At 39.3% G+C, this 18621-nt stretch overlaps 1 protein-coding gene across 4 annotated transcripts in view; it reads left to right on the top strand.

Annotated features, from left to right (window-relative positions):
• The window catches only part of BCAT1 (branched chain amino acid transaminase 1), a 112476-nt gene that overhangs the window by 70152 nt on the left and 23703 nt on the right, over positions 1-18621 (top strand). For all 4 annotated transcript variants that reach the window (XM_004775995.3, XM_004775993.3, XM_045073366.1 and 1 more), the window contains 2 exons: positions 9459-9622; positions 16444-16586. In XM_004775995.3, coding sequence (XP_004776052.1) covers positions 9459-9622; positions 16444-16586 — 307 coding nt within the window. The remainder of the gene's footprint in view (positions 1-9458; positions 9623-16443; positions 16587-18621) is intronic.

Below are 18621 nucleotides of genomic sequence, written 5' to 3'. Positions count from 1 at the left end.
CCAGAGAGACTGCGCCAATTTAATTGCCTACCAACAGTACACAGGGGTATTTTTCTGAGATGTTAAAGGAGCTATTTGGGGGAGGGAAAACTATCTGGTAACAAACTCAAATAGTACCAAAGGCATGTAAAGGTAAGGAAACTTCCTTTCACTCTCATTCTGATATAGAGTTCCACCATTTGCCTCCTTCCAAACAATTCCTGTGACCTTTTCTTATATCCTTCTAGAGGCCCATATTCTTACCTCTACTTGCATACATGTGTTTGTACATTAACCTTTAGGCTCTTTTTTCAAAACTGGCAATAATTCTTTGCTCAGGTTCCCATAATCAAAGATTTTTACACACACACTCCCACACACATAGTTTAAAGAAAAGAATTAAATATGAAAATGTATGCACTTAACTCCCAGTTAACATTAGAATATGACTAGTACAGTTAGGAGTAGAAAGTGACTAGTACAATTGAAACCTTTTGTATATCTTTCTCTGTTGATTTCCTTTCCCTCCCTAGAATCAATTAACCATGGTGTGCTATGTAGTTCTTTATTTTCTCTCCTCCTTTTACTTCCTGCCTCCAAATACAGGATTGTCTTATTACAGATGGACAATTGGCGTGTTTCTAACTTTTGGCTCTTATAAATAAAGCCTCTGGGGCACATCCTTGTATGTGTCTTATAATTGACCTATGTACTTGCTTCTCTTTGGTATTTACTTAGGAGTTAAATTGAATAGAAGGATATATGTGTTTTGCTTTACTAGATACTGCAAAACAGAGTTCCAGATTGCTTTTACCAGTTTATTTTCCCACCAACAATGTATGAAAATTCTATTTGCTTCATATCCTTGCTGACACCGGTAGTATCATGTTAATTTTATCCACTCCGATATATGAGTCTTACCTTCTTGTAGTTTTAATTTTTATTTCCCTGAGGGCAAATTATGTTGAATACCTTTTCATATGTTTATTGTGTATTGAAAATCCTTTTGGGAATTATCTTTGCCAGTCCTTTGCCGTTAAAAAAATTCATTTGTCTTTTCAATTTTTTTAGAGTCTTTGTATATTCTAGGTGTAAATTCTTTGTCAGAGATACATTTCACAAGTAGTAACTTTCCATTCTGTGACACATCCCTTATCAGATCAATGTATTGCAAATAGCGTTCTAGTCTGTGGCTTGTTTTTTCGGCTAGTCTTGCTTTTTCACTCTCTTACTGGTATCTTTTAGAAAACAGCAGTACTGTGTTGCCTGGGTGGCTCAGTCAGTTAAGCATCTGACCCTTAGTTTCAACTCAGGTCATGACATCAGAGTCGTGGGATTGAGCCCCATGTCGGGTTCTGTGCTTGGCACAGAGTCTCTTTGAAGTTCTGTCTCTGCCCCTCCCCCACTGTATAAAATAAATCTTTTTTAAAAAAGTGTTTCTTTTTAATGTAATTAAATTTATTTATTTATTTATTTATTATTTCGTGGCTTCTGTGTGTTTTAAAGAAATTCTTCCTTACTCCATGGTCATACTTCTGTTTTAGAGTTGTGCTTTTCCATTTAGATGAAATCCATTTGGAAGTGAACTTTGTATGAGGGAGTCAATTTTATTTTTCTCCATATGGATACCACATTATTCTATTACTGTTTTTTGAGTGGTCTATCCTTTCTTCCCTGATTGACAGTGCCAGCTGTTCAATATTAAGGCTCCATAGAAGAAGACTATTTTTGGCTCCCCAGCTGTACCTTCTCTCTCTCTCTCTCTCTCTCTCTCTCTCTCTTTTTCTCTATATATATTTGTATTTTTGTCTGTCTCTTATTTAAATGGCAGCCATACTATGAACAATTTTGTTTGTATTATTGTTTTTGCATTTACAATTTGTCTTAGAGATTCTTCCACGTCAGTACATACAGATTTATCTCTGTTTTACCCATTTTCTTAGCTGTAAGGTATTCCTTCATACATATGTATCTTTTAATTGAATACAGGATGCCATAAATTATAAGTTACCCAATATTTTATGCACTGAAATGGAAAAAACATCGCTAAACTATGATGCAGTACTCTGCTGACAATCCTGACTCACTCATGAATTAATCATACCAGGCTTTTATTATTATTTTTTTTAATCTGTGTTTTCAGAGGACATCTGCAATTCTTCCTGCCATCATTTGCGCTGCTTGGCTTGTGATAGGCATTTTTATTTTTGCATGTAGCTTAATAACAGAAACTAACACAGCTTTATCTTCATATGGATTTCTTCCTCCCAGAGGTTCCATGAGAAGACTGGATGTTGCTTTGCAGGAAAATATTCAGTTTCATTTTTTCAGTGTTACTACAAATGTTTGTTTGACTGATATCAAATATATGTCCTGCTCCTGTCTTTGCACTTTCTGTTCAGTGATTTCTCTTTTCAATGCCAAGTCATATTGTAACTTTTTAAAGACATTTTAAATGGCAAACTCAGCATGTATGGCATCACCAATGCCCATAAGCCATTGGAAGTACCATCAGTATGAATAGCTAATTCCAAGTCTGGTAATGCCAGCTTTCCCATGAGTGCTACTTGGCCAATAGCAGTTGTAAAACGCTGAGTCTGGATTTCAGACATGTTAAATGTGAGAAAAAATTGATATCTTAGAATCAATGAAATACGGTAGCATAATTTATGCAAAGAGTGTCCTATTCATCACCCATTTGTTGATAGAACAAACATAAGAAGTATCATTAGTAAATTGAATAAAATGAGACCATTAAATTTGGGAATCTTAAAAATGCAGGCTTTCTACAAGGAATTTAGGTTGTAGACAAATTCCCTAGTTCACATGAAGACATATATTCAAGGAAGTTTATTGCAATTCCCAAATTTTCTGACAGATTGGATGTGAATGTGAAAGGAGATAGGTCAAGTTTTCCTTTGGGCCAGAGCAACTGAATAGTGACAATTTGTTGGGATGCGGAAGAGTGAGGGACAACGTTTTTCTTCCGTATTTGTTGGAGCGATGATGGGTAGAGTCTAGAGTTCAGTTTGGGGCATGGTAACTTAAGCTTGAGTTATCAAGGAAGTGGGCAGATCTACAAGTCTGAAATTTGGGGGAGAGTTTGGAATTTAAGTAACCTTCTTAGTGTTTAACATATAACGCCTTTAGAGTCAAGGGAATATGTGAAGTTATTAAGAGTAGAAATCTAGATACTAGTGAAAAGAAGGTGAGAACCAAGCCCTGCAGCATTAAGAAGAAGGAGAGATAAAAAGGAATCAGCTGAGAAGTCTGAGAAGGAACAGCCTGTAAAGTCGAAAGAAAAACAAGAAGTCTTGGTATACCAGAAGCCAAGTACGGCACATGGAAGTAATGATCAGTTGTGGTAGATCCTGCCCACAGGACCAGAAAGGTGAGGCCCAAGAATTGACTATTGGATTTGGCAACATGAAGGTCCTTGGTGAGATGGTTGTCCTGGAGTGGGACATGTGGTAAAGAGAATGTGTTTGTTTTAGATGGGAGCTACTACTACATATTTCTAAACTGATGGAATGATCTAGAGGAAAGAGAAAATTGATTGTTTAAAAACTAAAAAAATTTCCCATGCTCTACTTCTTCATGATTCTACTTCTGAGAGTGACAGTTCAGGCAGGCAGTGATGTGTGACTAGATGAAGGGGACAGAAGTAGAGCACATCCATTTGCTCCACTGCATCACACAATGTCCCACAGGATTTGGGACATTATAACCTCCTCTCTCCCCTTTCTCTCTTGAATCTATAACATTCTGACTTTTGACCACCCCCCCCCCACCAACTCCCACTGAAATATGCTTGTCAAGATCACCAAGGACCTTCACATTGCCATAGCCAGGAGTCAGTTCTTGGGGCTCCCTTGAGTGTACCGTTCAGCTCACTTAGGATCTCACTTGGTCGGCTGGGTTGAGACTTGCCTATTTGGAGAGCATCTTCATTGCCAATGTCAACTCCCTGTATTGGTCTGAGTGACTCTATTCCAGGCCCATTGTGTCCTTGGCCCAGTCAACTGAACCAAATTAGATGGAATCACAAAGTCAAAGTCTGAGTGCTGAGTCTAGGTAGTGAGGAGATCCTGGTTTTGAGGCCATTTTTGATACAAGAAAAATGCTTCTGTAGCATTTTCCTGTCCTCTAAAGAAAGGGGTCAGCAAACTTTTTCCTATGAAGTCAGGCGCTACTCATGTCTGCCTTTGTGGCACAGAACCTCAATAGACAACCCATGAATGCATGAATGCATGTATTCCAATAAGATTTTAAAAAACAGGAAGCAGGCTGAAGTTTGCTGACCCCTGATCTAGTCATTTCAGAAAGGGAAATGAAGCATGGTGTTTCTAAGAGTGACTCATTCTGGCTCTTCCTGGGTACTTCCCTATCAAGTTTTCTTGACCACTTGTTTAATAATCCATGCTAAAATTTCTGTTTAGGGTTGATTTCAGATATACCAAGCTGTATTTCCCGGATGCTGGTATAGGAATACTGTCTTTCCCCCAAGTGCTCATTCGCCACAATTCCAGCACTAAGTGTTGAGTGTTTCCGTGGTCCCATCTACAGTCCTCCTAATGTCACCTTCAGGCTTTGCGTTTTGGTAAATACTGAATTTATTTACCACTATTACCGTTAGAAATGAGTAGGTATAAAAACAAAAATAATTGCTGTTTGTTGGATGGTTGAAAAAGAGGAGGTTCTGGGTGCTTTCCACAGTTTATCTAATTTACCCCCTTACATTGATGCTATATGCAGTCATTATGACTGCATTTATATAACCTTAGACAGGCATTTGTTCTTTTTTCCTTATCCTAAGTTTTCTCTTAACTATGTGCTTTCTAAATTTTAAGGTCAATCTTATTTAAAACCTACAGAAGAGTGCTATCCTTTCTTTTTGTCAAGTGTTAAATATATACTGTCTTTTATAGCAAGCCTCAGAATATTCTGGACTTTAGCTTTCCTCATGGTGTTCTTTGAATGTCCACATATGAATTCGGTTAGTTTAAGAAATAAGGCAGGAGACAAAGGAACATTTTCTCTGTGGTATCAATGCAACATAGGAAGTTTAGTATTTTTTTTTTAATCAAAGTAATTCAGATTTGGCAAATAAGTTATCTAAGTTGTTTTCACAGCTCCTCTCTGTAAACAACTTATGATGTAGTAAACCTGGTATAACAAGGCACAGTATTCTGTGTAGGGGATGGAGATGGCCTTGCACATCACTGATTGTGCAGATTAGCAAGAGGTAGAGAATTACAGAAACATTTGTAAGCAAGTGTGATGGACATTTTATCTAAATGCACAGAAGTGCAGGGTACTGTGATAGCATGTAACACGAGTACCTGACTTTGTAAAGAGGGTTCATTTTCTGAAATGACATTTAAATTAAGATTGGAGGGTTTGTATTACTTAGGAAGGAGAGGGGATGTCTTCGTGGGCTGCCGTGACAGAACACCACAGAGTGAATGTCTTTAACACTAGAATTTGTTTTCTCACAGTTCTGGAGGCTGGAAGGGTAAGATCAAACTGCCATCAGGGGCTAGTTTCTGGTAACAGCTCCCCATAGAGGTCTACCTTGCTGTGTCCCCACAGAGCCTTCTGTGTTGGGGGGGGTGGGTTGGGGATCGAGTAAAGAATTCATATTCTAATGTCTCTTTCACTTCTTAGAAGGACACCAGCCTTGTTGAATTAGGGCCTCACCCTTTTGACCTTGTTTGACTTTAATGACCTCCTTAGTCACATTGGGGGGTTGGGGCTTAAAATTGGGGGTAGGCACATTTCAGTCCATAACAGGGAGAAGGAGAGTGGTCCAGGGGGAGTAGTTCAGGAAGACATTGTAGAGGCAGGAAAGTGAGGGGGTTTGAGCATGAGGTACGTAGTGTGTGAGGGCCATGCTGAAGGCTGAGATAGAAGCAAGAGATGCCTCGGCTTGAACTCTTTCCAGAGTAAGAAATCTTGGGTACTTCTTGTTTTAAACTTTGATATTACAAAGAGAGGTCTGGGTTAAGAGTAGAAGATCTAGAGCTTAATAATTGAGACCTTGGGCAAATTGTTTGGAGCCTCAGTTTCTTCAACATAAAAATTGAAATTAAAACCCTTAACTTCCTGGCTTCTTGGATTAGATGAGGCAATAACTGAAATGTCTTAGAAACCAAAAACTATACAATTATTGAGGATTTTTTAATCATTCACCAAACCAACTAATTTTTCCTACAAAAACTACACGAATTTATTATCCCTCTGTTTTGTAACTCATACACTGAAGGCCTTGCCTGGACCCCTGGTCCTCTCCATATTTCTTCTCGTGCCCCTCAGCCCAGTATTCTTCACTGTTTCCTCCTCTAAAACAATTGGGCTCTTTTTAGAATAAAAAAAAAAAAAAAAAAAAAAAAAGCCATGCCACTGTTTTTGGAAAAATGTTCTTGTTATTCCCAATTATTTTTTTCTGTCCTGTGTTTGTCTTAAACAGACAAATGCTTAAACAGAATTATTCTCAAGCCTCCACACGGCTGCTGTGCTTCTCAGCCCCTGGGACACTTTCTGCCATCATTCACATAACCTCTGAAATTCTGCCTTTTTATGTACTAATTTTCTGACTGACTCAGAAGTGGTGATTTTCCCTGGAATTTGTCACTTTATTTTCCATCATACCCAAGGGTCTTGTTATTTTGTGCAGAATATATATGTACTTAATACTTTTGTATATGTGTTTGTGAGGTATAATAAAAAGATGAGTATTTTTTCATACACATCAGAATTTCAACTTAAGTCAATGTGGTCCCTTGAGAAGTGACATACTTTGCATCCATGAGATTTTATATTCCTTATTTCCCATGGCTTTTATTATTTTTTTTAAAGCCCTCAATTCCTTATATATTGAAATAATCTGGAAATTAGAAAAAAGAATAAAAAATGTTCATAAGGAAATGAGACTTATTGAAACAGTTTCACAGCTTATCAGATGTTCTTATTTTCTCTTTACTTATGTGGCTTTTGCTTTATTCAAACGGAAGCCTGACTGGGTCATTATAGAAGTATGTTTCTTAGCATTTAATGAATATTATAGAAGAAATTGCTCTTAATTATAGCAGTAGCACAGAATTTAAATTGCTTTCCAGGATAGAAGGGAGAATTAAGACAAAACAGATAATGGTTCCTGAGGCTAGAAACAGATAGTCCCCAAGCTCCCTTCCTAATGCAGTTACCTACCTATTTTCAGTCTTGAAGCAGTGTGGGCATTTGCAATAAAGTCACAGAGTTCTTTTCATGAGAAGACAATCAATATAAGTAATCATTTAAGGATGAAGGTGACCAAGCTGTGATCGACACTAGTACTTGAAGTACTTGTGGAAAACAAAACAAAACAAACAAACAAACAAACAAAAAACATGAGTTGGCTTTGCTTAAATTTCAGAAAATAAAATGTTAGTACACATAAACACATTATCTCTCAGCATTGAAAACTTCTCATCTATAATTTACCTGCTTGCTAAGAATAAAAGTGTTACTTGAAGGTTTATTGATTTTTTTTTCCCCCCAGAAAGAGATTTCATGCCTAAGATTATTCCATTTTTCCATCTGTGCTCTCTATACCACCACCTAGTGGAGAAAATGCAAGCTTACTGTCAATTAAAGTCAGGAAGAAAATGAGTAAGATGAAATTTATCCCACATTTCCATGATGATGAGGTATTGCTTCTAGTGTAATGCAGGTTGTGAAAAATACATGAATTAAGAGTGACAAAAGTTCAGACATTTGTGTGGTTTCTAATAAAATGCTTATCAGTTTGTCCACCAATAAACTATTTTATTCAGAAACTGAGAGGATAGATAAAGTACTGAGGTTTTGTGCTGCAGATTGGATTTCTAAGTTGTGTTGGGAAGTTTCTCTTTATTACTCAATAGGAGGGTCCAAAACCTTTTCTTTTTAAGTATTAAGCTTCAAAGCTCCTCTGATATGAATGTATCATTGTATTTACTTAACTGATAGGTACATAAAAGTGTGGAGATAAGTTAGTCAATTTTTATCAAAGCTGGGAAGAAAGACAGGTATGTATTATTATTCTGAAGTTTTTTGGGGCAAATGAACCTTTGAGGCTCTTCCCTCTTTACTGGTAGGGGAGTCCTGTTCAGTCCCAACTAAGAACAAATCCAAACAAGTGAAAAACCAAAACCCATTGTTGCTTGCTGACTCTGGCCATCCAAGCCTTTCTCGGTCTCTTGTTCACATGGAATACAAATGGAATCATCTTCCCACTTTCTGAGAGTTACATGCCTTTCAGAGGACATCAGTGTGCACACATACAAATGCATTTTTTATGCCTATGAATATTTTACTTACCCGAGTTTTGATGATCTGGGCATAAAGTAAGGCATAAAGCCCCTAGGTAGTGGAAGGGAGGCAGAATAAAATTCAGAAAAAAAAAAACAAAAAAAAACCAAAAACCAAAAAAAAACCCGGGAACCACTTTAGTCCGTTCATCAGGCAAACAAAACGGTCATACACGGTCAGCTGGAGTTGAGTCCCTTCTTAATTCTTACCATGACAGACTCTTAACCACCATGTAGGTGTAGGCAGACACTACGCTGCTGAAGACTGGACGTAGCATTTTTTTCATCCTGAGACTGTCAGTGTAATAGTCCTGTGCTCGTTTTCTTATTCCCAAGGATCTTGAATCACATAGAATAGAGCAGTGGTCTCTTTTGCCTTTATAATACATAACCTCAAAGCTTTCAGTCTTTCTGTTTTCCTCCTTAGGAAACAACTCAATAATTACTTATAACTGTTTTGTGCTGGAGACAACATAGTTTTGTGTGGTTGGCTTATGCTTTCCCAGTGTTTGTGGGGAAAGACCATGTTCTATCTTTGTCATTCATGACTCAAGTTCCTCAGTCCTTCATCCTCTGGCTTTTTGGGGAATCTCCATGTCATCTGGTATCTTCGCCTTCTGTGAAGCTCCCCTCTTGCCGTCTCCTGTCTGTGACCATGGGGTATAGTAATGGCACACTCACCTATACCCACCACCTGTCCCCCACACCCACCCCGGCATGTCTTGAAGCGGTTAGTAATCTGTGAACACAGAAAGGGAAGTTAGAAAAGCAAATATTGCATTTCCTCTCTGGAGATGAAAATCATGTTTGGGTTCTTCCCTTTTTCAATTCCTAGTCAATGCAAGGTGTTATAAAACTGGTTGTCAAAAACATATTTCTCCTCTCAAGGCCCTCCTCACAAAAAGTTGTGATAAATTTCTTTTTCCCCTAAAACTGTAACTCAGAAGGCAAAGCAAAATGGATCCTTTCTCAGCACTCTGGCCTTTGTGTTTCGTTCTTAAAAGATTATCTGGCTTTGTGTAACTCAACTTGAGAAGTAACAGCCCCCGTACTTAGCCCCTCTGGGAGAGAGTTACAGATCTGTTCTAGACTTTAAGACAGGTATCTCCATTTACATTAACAGTTGTGTGTACTTTTACTCCATCACAGCCTTCTCTTGGAGTCAAGAAGCCTACCAAAGCCCTGATCTTTGTAATCTTGAGCCCAGTGGGGCCTTATTTTTCAAGTGGAACCTTTAAGCCAGTGTCCCTTTGGGCCAATCCGAAGTACGTGAGAGCCTGGAAAGGTGGGACTGGGGACTGCAAGATGGGAGGGTAAGTGAATCTGTTTCTGATGAAAGTTAAGAGTCCCTCACAACCCTTCAGTTATCACCATCTCAAATCAGCCCAAGTACATATATGTTAATATTCAAATTGAAATGCCCTTTTTCTGTTTTGTGTTTATTCTTCAGTGTTAAATTGTGCTAGTTCAGGGACACCTGGGTGGCTCGGTTGGTTAAGATCTGCCTTCGCCTCGGGTCATGATCCCAGGGTCCTGGGATCGAGCCCCGTGTCGGGTTCCCCACTCAGCGGAAAGTCGGCTTCTCCCTCTCCCTCTCTCTCTGCTGTTCTCCATGCTTGTGCTCGCTCTCTCTCAAATAAAATCTTTTATAAAAAAATTGCGCTCATTCAAAGGATAACCTGTGACGCTTTATAAGGGAGAACCACCGAGTGTTACACAGGAGCAAGAACTAAGACAAGTAAAGCGGGAATAACACGAATGCTTTGAATTCACTGCCCCTGGAGGCTGGTGCTCTGGCAGCCGGCGGACAGGTGGCCTGAGAGAGCGTCTGCTGCTGGGGTCGAGGCTCTCCGCCGGCTCCAAGGAGTCCTGTCTGGGGAAGGTGCCCGCTTCACTCAAGTGCTGTCTTCATTGCCACAGATTGTAGCTGTACCTGCTGCCAGCTGGCTGAGGGACAGCCCTGCTTTGGCTCTGTCAGGCCAGTCTCATTGGCCATATGTAGCTGGCTGGAAATAAAAGAGCATTTGAAAAGTGTTAGACAGGGGCGCCTGGGTGGCTCAGTGGGTTGGGCCGCTGCCTTCGGCTCAGGTCGTGATCTCAGAGTCCTGGGATCGAGTCCCGCATCGGGCTCTCTGCTCGGCAGGGAGCCTGCTTCCCTCTCTCTCTCTCTCTGCCTGCCTCTCCATCTACTTGTGATTTCTCTCTGTCAAATAAAAAAAAAAAAAAAAAAAAAAAAAAAAAAAAAAGAAAAGTGTTAGACAATTTCAGGGGTGGACTTGGCCGTGAGCAGAGAATGCCCCTCTGGGTGAGCCTAAATAGCCAGATTCACCCGGGGGCTCTTCCTTTTGTGTACACTGAGGCAGCAGTAGGCCTGGGAGGTGACGCCGTGGCGACTTCCGGGCTTAGGGAAAACACACAGACTCAGGGAGGCCTGGGAGTGTCTGGCGATGTATGGCTGGGATGTGAGAGAGATGTTGACAGCTGGGTTTGAACCCTCTGTTGTCCCTCTGTTTTTTGTGTTTTGTTTTTGTTTTTGTCTTTGTTTTTGTTTCTGCCAAAAAGAAAAAAAAAAGGTTAGAAAATTCGGGGTCCGGTCCTCCCTGCATTTTTAGCAGCTGCATTCTCTCAGTAGCCAGAGAAATCCTAACGAAGTCCGTTAAACCAAGAAGTCCCTTTCTTTTCCTTTTAGCGTGGAGCACTCCTTCCTGATGGTGGGCTATGCTAGTCAGGTTGAAACAACTTCTTTGGGGTGTTTTCTTGATGTCTTTTTCACCTGTTCAGACTTCTTCACACAGCATAGGCACCCCTGACACCACACGTATCACTTTGTGAGAACCTCCCCTAGAATTTACCTTACAGTCAGTCAATCCGTCTTTGATGAAGAGGTCCTAATAAGCTCCTTTTTCCTCTTTGGATTTTGCTTTCTAGCTCCCCCTACCTGCCCAGGGTAAAGGTAACATGGGGGTGTCGAGAATTGCAGGGAAATTTAGTTTTAGTGCTGGGGACAGTTTGTAACTTTTTATGAAGATGATATAATGCAGTATGAACAGAATCCATGATCACTAGAGGCCAATTAAAAACTGTCCTTTTCTCTGTGCAGCACGAAGAGTGAACCCTACTGTTACTATGGGCTTCAGTTAATATTAGCGAATCAGTGTTGGCTCGTCAGTCCTGACAAGTGTATACGAATGTGAGAGGTTAACAAGGGAAACTGAAGGGGGAGAGAAGACATGGGGGAACTTTTTGCTCACTTTTTCTGTAAACCTAAAACTGCTATAAAAAAATAAACTCTCTTATAAAAAAAAAGTAATACTTGGACTCATTAGGCTCAGGTGGGCCATGATCAGTGGAAGTTGGCATGAAACCTCTTAGGGAAGAGAATATTGGGTCTTATAAATAAAGCAGGAATGACAAGCGGGAAGGCAATAACCCAAAGGGGGGTCTTTTAACCGAAGACGTGCAAGGGGAACATAGGATTCTTCATTTAGTATCAACTTATTTAGTTGGCAAAGACATTTGGCAGCCCCCTTAGATTTTATTATTGCTTCTTTTCTAAACCAATTAATTCAACAATTACCTTCCAAGCTTTTTAGCACCTCTGTAGTCAGTTGACATTTATTAAATAGCTATTGATTTTCCTCAGCTCAAGAAAATTTCTGCCTTCCCAGTTAACCTAAGGAAGAAAGAGAAGGATTTTTTACTTTTTTAAAAGATTTTATTTATTTATCTGACAGAGAGAGAGACAGTAAGAGAAGGAACACAAGCAGGGGGAGTAGGAGAGGGAGAAGCAGGCTTCCCACCAAGCAGGGAGTCCAATGGTGGGACACTATCCCAGGACCCGGGGATCATGACCCGAGCTGAAGGCAGACACTTAACAATTGAGCGACCCAGGTGCCCTGGATTTTCTTTTTATTCTAAGATTACTCTACTTCTTTGAAGCCATCAGAGATAATGTTATTCTTTTGTATCTAAATATGCATAAGTGAGAGAAGTAATACAATGTTACGCAGCTGAAGGAAAGTTCTAGCACCATGGTTCTCACCTATGGTTACAGATTAAAATCAACTTTACCAACTACTCCTCTGGGTTCCATGGCTAGCGCCTAAGTAAGCATCGGAATTTTTTTTTTTTTTAATTTAAATTCGAGTTAGTTAACATATAGTGTATTACTGGTTTCAGGGGTAGATTTCGGTGATTCATCAGTTGCATATAACACCCTGTGCTCCTTTTGTCAAGTGCCCCCCTTAACATCCATCACCCAGTTACCACATATCCCCCCACACCTCCCCTCAGCAACCCTCAGTTTGATCTCTATAGTTAAGACTCTCTTAGGCTTCATCTTCCCCTCCAAAATCTTGTTTTATTTTCCTTCCCTTCCCCTATGTTCATCAGCTTTGTTTCTTAAATTCCACATAAGACTGAAATCATGGGGACGCCTGGGTGGCTCAGTTGGTTGGGCAGCTGCCTTCGGCTCAGGTCATGGTCCCAGCGTCCTGGGATCGAGTCCCGCATCCGGCTCCTTGCTCCGCAGGGAGCCTGCTTCTCCCTCTGCCTCTGCCTTCCACTCTGTCTGCCTGTGCTCGCTCTCGCTCTCTCTAACAAATAAATAAATAAAATCTTAAAAAAAAAAAAAAGACTGAAATCATACGGTATTAGTCTTTCTCTGACTGATTTATTTCACTTAGCATAATACCTTCTAGCTCCACCCACGTCATTGTAAATAGCAAGATTTTGTTCTTTTTGATGGCTGTGTAATATTCCTGTGTCTGTCTGTCTGTCTGTATGTGTGTGCGCGCGTGCGGGCACCACATCTTCTTTATCCTCAATCAGTGGATATCTAGGCTCTTTCCATAATTTGGCTATTGTGGATATTGCTGCTGTAAACACTTGTGTGCATGTGCCCCTTCAAATCACTATTTTTGTATTCTTTGGATAAATACCTAATCGTGTAATTGCTGGATTATAGGGTAGTTCTATGAGCATCAGAGTTTTTTAAAGTGAAAACAAAGTTTAGAAACACTGAGTTGGAGGAAGGTCTTTCATCATTGGAACATCTTTATTCCCGATTTCTTAGTTTCCTTGTTAATATGGAAAGAATTGGCCCTGCCCCCACTCTATCTTAATTAATTAATTAGCAAATTAATTTATTTTTACTTTAATTTTACCCACCCAGGTGCCCCAAAGAGTTTTTTTTTTTTAAAGATTTATTTATTTGTTTGTTTATTTGAGAGCGAGAAAGAGAGCATGGGGTGGTGTGAGGAGGTAGATAGTAAGAGGGAGAAGCAGACTCCCTGCTGAGATCTGGGCCTCCAGGATCATAACCGGAGCCAAAGGCAGTCACTTAGCCAACTGAGCCACCCAGGTGCCCTAGAAGAGATATTTTTTTGAAAACCTTGATTTTATTAGGCTATAAGAGGCTCACATGAGCTGTTTCTGAGCTTTTATTGTTATTGCTTCATTTTTTCCAAATAGCCCATGCAGTGTATAAAGTATTCATATTTGCCAGATGAATCCATTAAGGCAAAAATATGAACTGACTCACTTAAGTGCACACATAGCCAAATAGTAGAAGTTCAAGAGCTGTACTAAAGTCCACTGGCCCCAATCCCATGCTCTTTCTATTGGACTGCTGCTAAAGTTTCATTTATCCTCCATTATTGAAAAGTATTCATAATTTTAACTCCACTGTTGCTTATTTAGCATTAATTCTGAATCTGGGTGGTCCAGCTTTTTATAGTTATCAAACAAAACCTATATAAAGCATTATATACTCTCTAGATTGGCTGCTAATTTTCATTTTATTATCTGCATTTTGAAGGTTGTTTTTTTTTTTTTTTTTTTTTAAGATTTATTTGTTTTGGGGTGCCTGGGTGGCTCAGTGGATTAAAGCCTCTGCCTTCAGCTCGGGTCATGATCCCAGGATCCTGGGATCAAGCCCCGCATCGGGCTCTCTGCTCGGCAGGGAGTCTGCTTCCCTTTCTTTCTCTCTGCCTGCCTCTCTGCCTTCTTGTGATCTCTGTCTGTCAAACAAATAAAATCTTAAAAAAAAAAAAAAAAGATTTATTTATTTTTGCAAGACAGAGAATGAGCACGAACAGTGGGAGAAGTGAAGGGGGAGAGAATCCCAAGCAGACTCTGCACTGGGTTTGGAGCCCCATGTGGGGCTCGATCCTGTGATCCAGAGATTACAAGATAATGACCTGTGCCAAAATCAAGTCAGATGCTCAACTGACTGGGCCAACTAGGTGCCCCATTTTGAAATTCTTTTAATGAATCTTCTATGACTTTGATGTGAATAAATTCATGACCCATGTAGCCATATAATGTAAGGCCTATTTCCCATAGTTTTTCTATAATGTTTTAGTTATTTGTCAATATTCTTGGAGTTACAAATCAGAAAACCAACTCAAAGGGTGCCTGGCTTGCTCAGTCAGTGAAACGTGTAACTCTTGATCTTGGGCTTGTGGGTTCATGCCTCACAGAGGGTGTAGAGATTACTTAAAAAGAAAAAAGAAAAAAAAAAAGAAACAGACTCAAATCATCTTAAGCAGGAAATTAATTGAGGGGCTCATGTACGTAGGACGGCAGCGGTGGACCCACTAGGGGCTCAGATCATTGTTGCCAAGTCTCTTTTGCCCTTGTGTATGTCCTGCTCACCCGCTATCCTTCTACCCAGTCTGTTTCTCTCTCTCTTGCCCTTCCTTCTGGTTCTTTCCTCCCTCCATCTCTTGTGGGAGCTTCTGCCTGTACGTTAGCCTTGGGCTCTCCTATTTCAGATGCCTTCTCCTGTGAAGGGTAGTGATCGTGAACACAATAGATGCCAAGCTTATGTCAGAGCAAACAGGCTGCCATTACCCCCAAAGGGTAAAATAACAGCTTTCAGTTTCCCTACATTAAAATGAATGAGTGAATCACTCAAAAAAGGGCTTATATGAGCAGCCACATGCCCACCCTTTAATTCAGTTGTGTAGGGCAAGGTATAATGACTTCCAGTCAAACCAAGCAGATTGACTTGGCTCCAACGGAGGGCCCAAAGAGAATATAGTGGGATGAAAATGGCAGACAGCCACAGTGAATGGGGCTCTAGTGCTTAACTGATACTTTCAATTAGACATTTTGATCTCGACCAAATGTAAAAGAGGCACTTTAAAAGGCCTAGGTGGATATTTGGTGGACGCTGACGTTAATGCTTTGTAGTAGTTACTGTAGTATTTTGTTTCCACGTGCTTGGGGTGGGGGGCGTCATAATCCAAGGGTAGGTTTAGGTTTCCTTTCCAAGCCCTCGACTATCATGTGGTAGTTCTTCTCAAACTTGTTTGCTAATATCCTGTGAAAACCGAGGAAAGTGAATTATACAACCAGGGGCTTAGGGAGGCAAGCAAACATCATAGTTATTTGAGGACTTTTACGTATTATCTAAAACATTCATCCACATGTTGTAATATACTCCATAACTTTCTCATTCAAGTTTGATGAAAGATAACAAATTTAATAAAATATTGTTAAACTAAACTGTTATTCTAGGAAGATGTGTTATCTTTCTTTGATTTTGAATAATCTAGGATAAATAGTGCAGGTTGAACAAAATGGGCTTTTGGAATACGTTTGGTTAAAAAATCAGGATTTTTAACATTTTGTCCCACCCTTTGGAGAATATAGACATTGGGCGTTCGCTGTCTCTTGGATATTATCGAAAGGTCTCCGTTAAGAGAGCACAATTTGGTGCTTTGCTACTTCATGTAATTTGATACACGTTTGGCTAACGTACAGTACTGGTGTGAGGTTTCCATGAAATACCCACAGATAATTTCTTGGAAGTTAAAAAAATACCTAAGAACTTTTAACTGTTACCATTAACTTGGCTATCTACCTTTGTCCTCAATATCTCTACTTTTCAATTTAGGATGCCACAATTTTGCTCTGTTCTTTCTCTGTCGCTCACGTGAGTGCAGTTAAATCATTTAGTCTGTCGAATGAGTTTCCTTTAATGTTATGCAGTTAACTAGAGAATATACATGCACACACATGTAAAAGGCATGGTGCACTGACTACATCTGTATACAAATTAAAGTAGGGAAGATAGCATAAGAAGGGTGGTATATTCACAGTCAATATGTTTTCTCTTTCTGAAAAGGAATTACGGCTCATCCCTTTTTGCCCAATGTGAAGCCGCGGATCACGGCTGTCAGCAGGTTCTGTGGCTCTACGGAGAAGATAATCAGATAACTGAAGTTGGAACTATGAATCTTTTTCTTTACTGGATAAATGAAGATGGAGGTAATTCACTCCAATTTCAGCTCTTTGCAATTTGTCAATCATTTTAAATGAGGCAAGAGAAAAAGGAACGAGGACCTTAGAATAAGGAATAAGTAGCATGAGCCCAAAGGCTAAGAACTACTGTGCTTTTGTTGTTCAAGTAGAAATGAGTGTAAATTCACATAACTGAGAAAAGTTTTGTTTGGGGGTTTGGGCTCTAGAGGTGCTTATTATGGAGATGTCAACTTAAGGAATTTAAATCTCCGTGCTTTGAAGATGTATTGCCTTATTCCCTCTGCTGTCTTCTTACCCATTTTCCTATCCCAAATCCCTTGCATTTGGAGATCAGTCTCCGGTCAATTCAATGGCCATTCATCATATGCTATAGGCTGAAAATGTTGTAGTTACAAGTGTAGTCTGCTGATTCTACTGATAGGACATTTAGTGTATTTTCTTGCTAAAAGTCATGTAACAGTTGTTGCCCTTTCTGCATATTTTGATAATATATCAGAAATCTTCCAGGTTTACTCTGGAGCTCAATTTGATTAAAACACACTATTTTTAAAGGCACATTGGTCCATTTTGGGAATTGTACTTAGATCCTAGTTCATTCAAGACTGTTAATATGTGTCTACTATAAAAATCTGTATTTCTTCATTGCCTTAAATATCCTGAATGCTCAGTATCTTTCTTTTCTATTTTTTCAGTTAGTTGGCAGAGACCATAGGGGTTTAGCAAAATGTTGACAATGTCTATGGTATTGGATGAAATGACCAATAATGGGGGACAGTACATATATATGCATTTATTTCCATTAGAATTTTAATAGTCATAAAAATTTAAAAACATCTTTTTAGGTTTGTTTAAGTTCTTAGGCTTTTCTTTTCACAGTACTGAGTATAGAGACTAGAGATATAAGTTTCCAAATACTTGTAAAGTCTGAGTATTCATTTCAATTAAAATTTTTAGTGAACTTTTTCTTTTAAAGTAGCTACAGTAACTTCTATTGCTCTTTTGGTTTTTGGCTACTTATAGAGGAAAATGGTGATTCAGATGTGGCTGACTTCAGAGCTATGCACTAATTTGAGTATTAGTTGCAGACTAATAAGATGAGCCTTATATTCCAGTCAGTTGTAGAATAAACAGGTGTGGTGAGTACACCTTGTCCTTGGGTTGGCCATTGGTAATCCTTGACATTTGAAAAGCCAGATGCAGATCATGCTGATTCTTCCATTTCTATTCTTTGTGCTTGGCACTGTTTAGAAACAAAATTTATACTGGGATGTTTGTGATTTCTAAATTTGAGTCATTGCAAATGACATATTTCGAAAGCTATGCTTGAAAGATGACAGCCAGTTTTACACTCGGTATTTAGGAGAAAATATATTGATTCAACTCCTTTCTACCTGCCCACTCCCACCTCCAAACCTCCTTCCCCCCAAGAAAACCACACAACCCTTACAAAAAAAATACATCATACAGAAGTGGTAACATCATTATTTATGGATGGGAGATGTCAGGATTTAAGTACAGTCTGAATCAGAGCTACACGATTTAAAACAGAAACCCTAGAAACTTGTCCTGGCGAAAAATTACCCGTTATCCAAACAACAATCAAGAACCATTTCCACCATGACTTTTAAAGGTCAGAATAGACATGAGTGAATTTGTCTTTTGGCTCTTAGAAAATATATCAGATCTTAGAAGTTAACTGTTATGGTTGCCTGAGATGGCTTTAGTTTTAATGCTTTTTCAACTTGTGGGTGTTCACCTAACAGAGCAAATAAAATTTGAAATAAGGAGAAAAAAAGTACAGTAAATGTTTGGACAATACCACGAGAGAAGTCAATAAAATGTCAGGAATGACCTTTGGGCTAAAAACAAAAGATGACACTAAAAGAACTCTATAGTACCTTTGATTTATACCATGTAACTTTTGGAAAATTCAAAGAATAATGAGTTGAAAATCAACAAAATAATATTGATTTTCACAAACTTTACCCCTCGGAGGTCTGAGTAGAGTCCTTTCAGTAAAAACCTGCCATCTTTCTATGAG

The sequence above is a fragment of the Mustela putorius genome, unplaced genomic scaffold, assembly GCF_011764305.1.
Source record: "Mustela putorius furo isolate JIRA1106 unplaced genomic scaffold, ASM1176430v1.1 tig00537227_pilon_pilon_pilon, whole genome shotgun sequence".
NCBI classification, from domain to species: Eukaryota; Metazoa; Chordata; class Mammalia; order Carnivora; family Mustelidae; genus Mustela; species Mustela putorius.
The sequence above is the reverse complement of the archived record's forward strand: the minus strand, read 5'-3'. Positions and strand labels throughout refer to the sequence as shown.